Source organism: Pygocentrus nattereri, chromosome 14, assembly GCF_015220715.1.
Source record: "Pygocentrus nattereri isolate fPygNat1 chromosome 14, fPygNat1.pri, whole genome shotgun sequence".
In the NCBI taxonomy this organism is placed as follows: Eukaryota; Metazoa; Chordata; class Actinopteri; order Characiformes; family Serrasalmidae; genus Pygocentrus; species Pygocentrus nattereri.
Genome location: NC_051224.1, coordinates 7,824,736 through 7,835,000, shown reverse-complemented (window position 1 = coordinate 7,835,000; position 10,265 = coordinate 7,824,736). Strand labels below are relative to the sequence as shown.

The window sequence follows — 10,265 nt, the reverse complement described above, 5'->3', positions numbered from 1 at the left end:
TACTCATAAGTAGTGAGGAGCACGTTGAATTTGCCACTGCGTAGAATAGGGACAAAAGAGCGCCGGGCAGCAGGAGACCCCTGAGAGAAAGCAAAAAAGAAACAGTCACTGACCGTAACCATCAGGAATCAGGCTGAGACAGACAATGTCAACAGAACTTCAGATTTGCATGAATGCTTCTTTTATTACAAATTACTTCAGCTTCATTCATTTGGAAAAAAGACAAAACAGCTTTAATTACCTTGTAGGATACTTTTACCACAGATGGAGCCCACTTATCAAACTCCAACACCCAGTTTGACAGAGTCCTGTAGACAGAACACGCTGTTAGCTTAAACTGATGACTGTTCAGGAGTGTTTTCTGCTGTACCATGGGTTTAATATAAACTAACAAAACAGCAGACCAAAGTTTAAAAGCACACGATTAAACATGTTATTTGGAAAATAATAATAATAATAATAATAATAATAATAATAATAATAATAATAATAATAATAATAAAAAAGATAAAACCATAACATTAACATCACGTGCACAGGCTCAAAAAGAAGATCTGGATTCATTTTAGGCCTCAAATGTAAAAATCAACTTGTGATTTGACGGCAATAGTAGACAATTTTCTTGCATCCTTGAAAGTTAACCAAGTTTTAATTGAGCTCTGTTTGAATACAATTTCAACAGGCAATCATCAGAATCACCCGCTTGGGGAAAGGTGTCTCAAGCTAACCAATGTTATACATTATTAAATTACATAGTGTGGCTTCAAAGAACACAGTTTAATTTCATTTTTCAATATAAAGACAGCATATTTAGTCCTGCTCATTTAAAACTAGCTCAGTACTGTATGAGAGAAGTTGAATGCACATCAGTATACATGGATTTTTGAATGGTGGTATTTAAATTGCGGCACTATTAATGCATTGTGTGTGTTAAAAGATTATAATATGCATCATATTGTGAAAACGTCCAAGTATCATGACATTTTTCACCATATTGCCCAGCCCTACAACAACAAAAATACAGTGGGAACTTGCTTTTCATAGCTCTCCAGCTTACAGCACTGCATACCCCTTTTGGCTCAACAATTTACTTCCTGCTTTACAAGGTGCCTGTAAATAGACACTTAGGCACATGACGCACAAGAAACAAAAGACCTACGAGAGGGGTACGATGATAAGGAAGGGTCCATTAATCCGTTTGAGCTCCATGAGGTAAGTAATGAGTGCAATAGTCTGGATGGTCTTCCCCAAGCCCATCTCATCAGCTAGAATGCCATTCAGATTATTGTTGTACAGAGAGACCAGCCACTCCAGACCCTTAATCTGTCAAAGAGAGCAGGAGGAGTAACAATTCAGTACTATATCTAGTACAATAGAACAGCTTATGGTCCATTTACTGTGTACGTAATATACCTGGTACTGTTTGAGTGTTCCATTGACCATGAGAGAGGACTGTTTCTCCACTTTCTCAGTGACTGCATGAGCCACGGAGTAGTAAGACTGCAGGCCCACAGCAAATGCCGCACTGCCGTACTCATCATCAACATCCTGCTTAGCATGCCTGCAAAAGATGTGACAGATGAACAGGTAGAATCTCAATCCAATTCAATTGTTTAGGTGACGCTAGCCCACAAATATGACACAAAATCATTCAACTCATCAGTTAATTAGATGAATGAGTTAGAGCAGCAAAAGGTCCCTAAACTGTGCTGGACTCTGGCCCTCAAAGACTGGAGGAGTTGGGCAGCTCTGGTGTAGAGTTATCAGCAGCATCAACAGCACTGAACTTCAAGGCAAAAAGTACCTTTATGTGGATTTGGATCTGGTGCTTTGCATTCTGCCCCTAAAAGTAGCATTATTTGCTATTGGTGTGTTATGCACAATTTTGTATACTTCATTTATCTATATTTGCTTTCATCAATGGTTACTCGCTACAATACCCTGTATACATTATACAACCACTGGACATCCCTCCCAGCCTCTGCAATAAAGAAAGCCTAATTGCTTACATAGGCAAAGTACTTGTAGTTTTTCAGAAGTTTCTCCAGCCTCAAAAAACATCTCAAAGGGGTTTCCTAGTTTTTAAAAGGAAGCAAAAACTCATTTTAGGGACCACTGTGGCACCACTGGAGAAGTTTAGAGGACATGTTCACAACCAATGAAACAATGGTTCCATTTTTTGTGTATAGCACCCTTTTAAACTGTCATCTTGAACTGACTTAATATCCATCACCTACCATCTGTAATGGCAACCTTCACCTCAACCAAACTCAACCTCCACTCTAATTCTACTAATATCATAAGACTGATGTTCACATAATAATTTAGCATCAGTACATCATCTATAGAGGACTATCCAAATAAAGAGGGGCCAAAGGTAGTAGCTAATGACTGAAAGGGACACACCCACCCACCGACAAGAGACAGAGAGACAGACACAGAGAGAGACACAGAGAGAGACACAGAGAGAGACACAGAGAGAGACACAGAGAGAGACACAGAGAGAGACACAGAGAGAGACACAGAGAGAGACACAGAGAGAGACACAGAGAGAGACACAGAGAGAGAGTGTGTAGATGATACTAACTCAATAATATGGCGGGCATCCACTTCAGACACATCCTCGCTGTCAGGGTCTGGAATTTTCTTCTTCTCTTCTGATGCAGAAGGTGTCTGAGCAGGCTGCTGTTCCTCCTCCTCGTCCTCCTGCAGAAAAAGAGGTGGAAATAAGATCTATTATAAATGTGTGCTCTGCAGTCTATATCAAGCAGCATGCTAACACAAGGGTAGACATGGCTCATTCTGATAAATGGTCTACTTTTCCAACAGCTTTGTTTCCAATATTCTAAGATAGACAAAGAAAACTGTTGCAGAACAGATTCTCGGACAGTTTGCCACCGTGTGGTTTTCTCTTCACACATTCCCTAGAGAAACCGTAGGAGTGAGAGAAACAGGATGAAAGTACCTCTTCGTCCTCTGAGCCACTGTCTTCACTATCAGAACGAGGAGCTACTTCATACCTACAGAAAAACAATTTCAAATATCTTTAAAAACGACATACCGTACACTTCGAAAGAAAATAATGAAACATTTATACACAGTCATACAGAAAGTCTCCCCAAATTACACCACCGAATTATATATTCTGTTGACTTTGTAAGTAAAAATATATTAACACCCTCTATAGGGAACAAACTTAAATATGACATTTTCCTACTAATTTTAGTGCATAAAGAGTGTAATATATTGGAGGAATAGTTTTATAATGGCAAATTTTTATTTTTTTCTTCAGAATGTTACATTCAACAAATAAACAGTAATGGTGCATTAATATGTATACAAATGTGTTCTCCGTAGAGGATGTGTTAAATTATTTCACCCAAAAAAAAATTCTTTTTGTGTGTGTGTGTGTGTGTGTGTGTGTGTGTGTATGTATATATTTTTTTTTTTCAATTTCATGTCATTTAACAGGGCAACTGTGCACTGTACTTGGCACAAGTTCAAGTTAGGTAGATTAAAAACAGGAGTAAACATGATTCCTAAGGACAGCACTTCATTTTCTGACCTTTACCAGGACAGTAAACAAAATACTGATGTAACAATATTTAAACTAATGTCTATGCTTGCAATGTGGAAGAGAACTTAAGCGACATCTCTCCCTTGTCACCCCCTCCACACACACCCAGGGTTCATCTCTAGCCAAGCCTCTAGCTGGCCTGCTTTGGGAGCGTCCACACCAGTAAGGATCTTGCCACTGTCCACATGAATCACTTTAACTGGAAGGTCACTCATCTGACTGGTCTCATCCAGAGGCTACCACGCAAGAAAAAACAGATGTTAGAATGGCTTCAAGCTTTAGCACTAATTTTAGCACATTTAGTAAATGAAAATAAAGCAGATTTACAAACTTCATCCACCCAGAGCAAAGTACTGGACCTTTTTGGTTTTTTTAATATACCCATATATTTCAGGGATGGTGTACATGTGGTTTAAGTTTTACCTCTCCATCTGGACCCAAAGCAGCAGCTCCACCCTCACCATTCTCAGTCTTCTATGCAAAGAAAAATGAAACATCAACCAAAAGGAAAAACAAAATCCAGAATCTAATTAACCAACCAATCAACTCCGTCACAAATTAGTGCTACCTTCTTTTTCTTCTTTTTCTTTTTCTCCTTGAGCGCTTGTGCAGCCTTGTGGGCACGCACGAGTTCAGTGAGGTTGGCCACATACTCGTCCGTCTGCTGCAGCAAGTAGGCCAAACGCTTGTCCTTCTTCTGATCAATCAGCTTCCTGTAACCCTCTTCATCTTCTGCCTATAAGAAACACAATAATTGCTACTTAGAAGTGTACACAATTCAGTGTAGGAGTGTCTCGTTTTGTGACTGCATATGGGCATTGTTTTTGTGTGCATGTTTCCTCACCATCAGCCTCCTCATTCTCTCCTTCTCAATGCGCTCATTCTCCTTCTTCTGCTCCCGCTCTGTGTTGGCGTGGTAGGTGGCCACAGCTTTGGTCAGTTTCTGCATCTTTCCTGTGATGGAGCGATGGTACTCCTTAAAGTCCTTAGCATGCTGGAGGATACTGTTTAAATATTCCTGGAGTACAAAAAACAAAAAAACTGATGTTTTAGTTTCTCCTGAAAATACAGATTTACATAAATACATATGTATCCAAAATTACGTGTGTAAATATAACATTGGACAAGATAATACATGTTTAAAAAATAAATGAACAACTAAAAAACTAAAAAAAACAAAAAAAAACAAACAAAATTACTGAAACAACCCAATCTTTAGCACCGGTCAGTGACCACTTCATCAGTACCTGATGTTTCTGACGACGCTTGCGCTCCTGTTCAATCTTCTGCTGCTTTTCCAGTTTCTCAGTAATGCGAGCCTCACGCAGAGACTGTCGCTTGCTGCGTTTGTAGGCCTTGGCATTGAGTGCTGTCTCCAGGGCTGTGTCACGCCGCATGCACACTACCACCTCCTGACGTAGCTATAAGTGAAAATTACCATAAACATTTACATAACATCTGTAATAAACTGACAATATTATGTAAACATTACATGTTTACAGTTTAGAGTGAGTTACCATGGAACACACAGAAAAAGTATTTTTCATTTCTTGAAGTCACAGAAGGACTTGTGACTGAAGTATAATATCCTACCTGTCTCTGGAAGTTGAGAAGTCTCAGTGCCTTCAGTTCAATCGTAGCTTTGGTCTTCAGGTCTCCTGCCAGTGAACCTGGCAGGTTTTCCAGCTCCTGGATGCGATGAGCTATACGCGCTTGCAGTCTAACAAAGGACAGCATCGAAAAGAGTACTGGTCAATACTAAAAAATAAAAAGTTGACAGTGGCATTTCGCTCTCTCTCTCTCACATACAACTGCAGTTGCTCTCCCCATCCCTTACCTATACTCTCTCTCCTGTAGAATCTCTACAGGGTCAAGGCCACGGGGCTTCTGAATGGGCGTAATGCGGTTCTGTTTTGGATGCAGCATCATGGGCGGAGGCTGGGCCGGTTGACCAGGAGACTGGGTTTGAGGTGGCATGACAGGGGAAGCAGCAGGGGGTACGGAGGGTGGGGCAGGGGAGGGCCGACCTGTAGGCTGGGGAGGGATTAACTTCTGAGGAGCACTGGCTGGAGCAGCAGCATTAACCATGGGTCCTTAAAAAAATAAATAAATAAAAATACCAAACAGGACATTAGCATACTAGTGCCAATAGGGTTAGAGTTAGAATCACTTAGCAAAAACAAGTGCCTGCACAGTTTACTGAAATGTTTGTGAACAACATGAGCCAAAATATTCAGTTTTGATTCCACAATAACTACACATGGAAAATGAGGGTTATTAAAAGTGAAATTCATGAGGATCCATAAGATGGCACAACATACTGGGTATAAGCAAAAGCTATTTTATAAATTGTTTGCTTCCAACATACAGCAGCTTACGGTCTCACCTTCAGGCCATGATTTAGGTGGTCCATTGGGGGGCTGTCCCTGCATGCCTGGGGGGACTCCTGAGGGGCCTGGAGGAGGCATGTTTGGTCCTACCATTCCTGTAAGGGGTGGTCAGATGATTAACCCCACCGGCTCCAACTACACAGTCCATTCTTCTTTGTTACATTCCAACATTTTTACAGGTCCATTCAAACTTGAAAATCTAACAACCCATTTGGAGCGGCATGTGCATTTATAAAGGTCAGGTTTGTCTAGGTTTATTAATCTGTTTGGGTCTAGCGCAGTCGTCACTCACCCTCCTCCTGGAGATCTACAGTGTGAGTAAAAAGTCATAGGACAGGTTTTATTTTATTATCAACTTTTATCTCTGGGGTCATCTCTAACAAATTGTGTATGCTGAGAAAATCTGCAACAAACACCAATTTCAGCACTACATCGTGGAGGCTTGTGACAGCATAAAAAATAAAATGGCATCCTGTGACTTTTGACTCACCCTGTACTTACCTGCAGACATTAGTTACAACTAGCATCTAGCATGCCACTCCTCCTTTGTCTAACAAAGTCTAAACAGTGATATAGTTCATTAGCTGGGGCAGGGGTCGGTATGGGTCGGTATATGTCAGATATATGGCAGTTAGAACTACACTCCAAGGGAAAACAGATTTTCAGGATAAGGGTTTGTGACTACTGGCCTAGCGCCTTCATGCATGCTGACAAAATACAAACCCAATATCATCTTCAACCAGCAAGTAACACTAAAGTGCAAATATCCTACCTTCATGCAGTATGCGTAACGCAATAATGTTAACGGAAGTTAGGGAAATAAAAAGATCAGTAACACTACCGCACATCCTTACCATGTGGTGGTCTGTTGTAGTTTGGGCCTGCTGGTCCAGGGCCTCCAGGTCCTCCAGGTCCAGGGGGGCCAGCTCCAGGCCCTGATGCTGGTGGCATGTTGGGCATTCCCTGCTGCATGCCTGGCATGGGCCGTTTACCTTGCACTGCCATCTGCAGGTGGTCAGGCAGGGGCTGCCCACGAGCCAGCATCTTATAGGCCATAATCTGTGCACGGAGTTGGTGAAGCTGGTTCTGGTTGAAGGGCGTGGGTCCTCCAGCACCACCTGGTCCACCAGCACCTGAAGGTCCTCCACTGGGCCCGGAGCCTGGCCCGGAAGGAGGACCTCCTCCGCGGTTCTGCTGGCCCATGGTCTGAGGATCACTGCCTTCCATGGGGACACCACCAGGGCCTGAAGGCATCATAGGGCCTGAGGGTGGGCCATTAGCTGGCACAGGGCTAGGAGCATGTTCAGAACCACCAAGAGGAGAGGGGTAACCTGCAGAGAGTAGACAGAAGAGGTGAATAAAGAGAGAAACTAATCTGAAGAGCCTGGAGACACAGACACACACACACACACACACAGTAATCTGCTAAAGAACTTGCAGGAGGCAAGAGTGGGAGACCCACCACACATTGAGATAAAAAGTATTGCTTGATTCTTACAACCATGACACTCAACAACCTTCACATTATGTTAACCTTTCCTGCTAATCTTTGCACTGTAACTACAGGCATATTATTATCCAAAAAAACTGGCCTTGGAAGAAGACATTTAAGATAGAAAAGAAAAACCCTTGAAATCATATACACCATGACATACTATGTGAGCACTGCAAACAGACACCTACAGTACAGTCTAGCAGTTTCACATCTCTGTCCCTTATAAAGAATATTACTTGGCTTGTAAACAGGGATGCAACAAAACAACACACCACATTGCATCAAACTGTCTCACAGTTGTTGTTGTTATATTATATTGTTGTTGTACTGTGAAACGCATGTTAGCTTGGTGCTAACATATAAGCTTTGTGTATTTTCGTATGTATGTATGTATGTATGTATGTATATATATGAAGGTGTGTGTGTGTGTGTGTGTGTGTTTGTGTTTGTGTGTGTGTGTGTGTGTGTGTGTGTGTGTAAAATCCCATACAACTAATTTGAGACCCACATCTTCAGGAACAGCCCTAGGAGCGTAAAGGCAAATTCTGAAGATAATCATGTTGAAGCTATCCTTTAAATGCAGGCTCAAATGGCAATAAGCTAAAGAATACTCGTCAGCAATACAATGTTGACTGTACATCCATCAAAGGTGTCTGGATGGAGAAAAGCTAATTGAGTGTACTTGGTGAGCATATTCAAACTGCCTGTTTCACAAAAGGTTTTAGAACAGCCACTGCAAGAATAAGATACCTCATGTTGAGGTTCTCTCACCTGTTAATTTTATCATTTGATTTTTTCGTATATGGAGATATTTTAATTAGTAATTATTAAACAGTAATTATTATGAATTTGTGTCACAGTCCCCATTGAATACCTTCTCCATTATAATGTGCAAAAGAAAAATAGCCACTGGGCCTGGTAGGTGAGAAAATTGCATTAGCTTATTTTTAAAGTGTTTATTAGTGCTACTCATGCTATGCCAAGTATATACCTTGGGAATGTTGATCCATGGGGCTGGGCGGTGGCCCCATGCCACTGTGAGCAGGCTGTCTCATACCCATGCCCTTCATCTGACCATAGCGAGGGTCGTCTGGCATGCCCTTCTCATGCATGCCCTCCATTGGCTATAGGAAGGAAGGGCAGGATATCAGTTTAATGTTTGTTTAGCAATGTACTGTGAGAACCAACTAAAACAAAATAGTTTAAAAAAATTCCTTAAAGTAATTCTCTCCTGTTAAACACCATACATTGCTCGTTAAGTGAGATCAAACAATGTTTGTGTTGTGAGCATCCCGACCACTCACAGATGTTTTGTCAAAGTTTAGGTGAATTAGTGCAATCACACCAAATAACAGATGTAAATCATTTTGTTTAAAATAATGCAGGCAATCTTTAACTGCCACATCATTATTAAAAACACTGCAAGGCATACAGCAATTGTAATATGTAGTGATACAATCATAATTTGCTATGTCATGTAATATTTCATCCATATCATGCAATCCTAATGTTAAATGACACCACAAAGTCTCACCTACATATTTACTAGTGGTGGATGTCAAATGTGATGTCAAATGAATACACTAGTTTATGGTATCTTCCATGCTTGAAACAACTGCCACGAACCAGACTGTGTATTTCTTGCCTACATCATATTAGTATACACTCACCTTGTGCATCTGATGCATGTTGTCCTGAGGGTAGCCGGAGGGTCCCTGAGGAGGTAGGGGGTGCCCTGCAGATGGTGGCCCCGGGCTGGGGCCCATCATTCCATGAGCGGAGCCAGGTGAAGGCCCAGGACTAGGACCTAGCAAGGCCCCTGGAGAGGGCCCAGGGCCTGGAGAAGGGCCGGGCCGAGGGGTCCCTCCCATGGGGGGGTCCGGAGTGGACATCTCTCAGCCGACCCAACAAGAGTGAGAGAAGTAAAGCACTGTTCTGCACAGAATAGGTTAAAAAAAAAAATACATTTGTTTTCAACATCTTGAACGATACATTTAACCATCTCCACGTCCTTCTCTTTAACTCCTCCTTCCAGTGTTTTGCAACAGCAAAAATATCATATGCTTTCATTCACAACCCTCATGTGAACTTCCTGTAATGCTGCTTCCATGATATGCGTTGCCAGTGATGTCTGATTTAGTGGGCTGTTTAGCATGCTTCACGGCCTTTTCTCAACAGAAGAAAACATGAACAAAAACTATATTGGCCATGGTTAATCTTGATTTCTGGTATGATAAAAAAATAAATAATAAGCTCTAATACTGGTTCATTTGTACTCACTCAAGTTGGGATATTACAAGGTAAAGGCAAAGCAGCTTAGTTCTACTACAAGCTGCACAGCTCATCCTAAAAAATAAATAAATAAATAAAAAAAATAAATAAAAAATAAAAAAATCACACCAGTATCACACCAGGGGTGTGCAATGTGACTATATGAAATAAACAGTCACACATACATACATACACACACACATATTTAAAAATATTTAAAAATGTATTTATAGTAAAAAATATTAAAAAAACAAAAACAAATTATATATATATCCTAAATATTGCTAGCACTTAAAAAAAACACTGACCAACTGCTTACTTCAAGTAAGCCCTTTCTGTCTTCTGTCCCTTCTACTTTATCAAACCACAAAATACTATGATGTATACTGCATATCGTGAACATGTCTTGAGGTATGAGAATGTTCTATTTTTGCCCTTCCCGACAACCTCATAACAACCATAACGAGTTTGAAAAAAGGTCACATTCAGAAATAGTCCTGTTTCCATCTATTTCACCGTACATTTTTTCTCT

The 10,265-nt window shown here is 41.0% G+C and overlaps 1 protein-coding gene across 1 annotated transcript in view; it reads right to left on the bottom strand.

Moving 5' to 3' along the window:
• The window catches only part of smarca4a (SWI/SNF related, matrix associated, actin dependent regulator of chromatin, subfamily a, member 4a), a 17,161-nt gene extending 7,807 nt beyond the window's left edge, over window positions 1-9,354 (bottom strand). Inside the window, exons 1-17 of the mRNA XM_017705907.2 lie at window positions 9,133-9,354; window positions 8,454-8,586; window positions 6,822-7,298; window positions 5,964-6,062; window positions 5,415-5,670; window positions 5,171-5,297; window positions 4,825-4,998; window positions 4,422-4,595; window positions 4,146-4,313; window positions 4,001-4,051; window positions 3,683-3,813; window positions 2,966-3,020; window positions 2,588-2,706; window positions 1,414-1,561; window positions 1,160-1,323; window positions 242-308; window positions 1-80 (exon numbers count right to left, since the gene is read on the bottom strand). The exon at window positions 1-80 is cut by the window's left edge and continues 31 nt beyond it. Coding sequence (XP_017561396.1) covers window positions 1-80; window positions 242-308; window positions 1,160-1,323; window positions 1,414-1,561; window positions 2,588-2,706; window positions 2,966-3,020; window positions 3,683-3,813; window positions 4,001-4,051; window positions 4,146-4,313; window positions 4,422-4,595; window positions 4,825-4,998; window positions 5,171-5,297; window positions 5,415-5,670; window positions 5,964-6,062; window positions 6,822-7,298; window positions 8,454-8,586; window positions 9,133-9,354 — 2,645 coding nt within the window. The remainder of the gene's footprint in view (window positions 81-241; window positions 309-1,159; window positions 1,324-1,413; window positions 1,562-2,587; window positions 2,707-2,965; window positions 3,021-3,682; window positions 3,814-4,000; window positions 4,052-4,145; window positions 4,314-4,421; window positions 4,596-4,824; window positions 4,999-5,170; window positions 5,298-5,414; window positions 5,671-5,963; window positions 6,063-6,821; window positions 7,299-8,453; window positions 8,587-9,132) is intronic.
• Window positions 9,355-10,265: the final 911 nt, after the last annotated feature.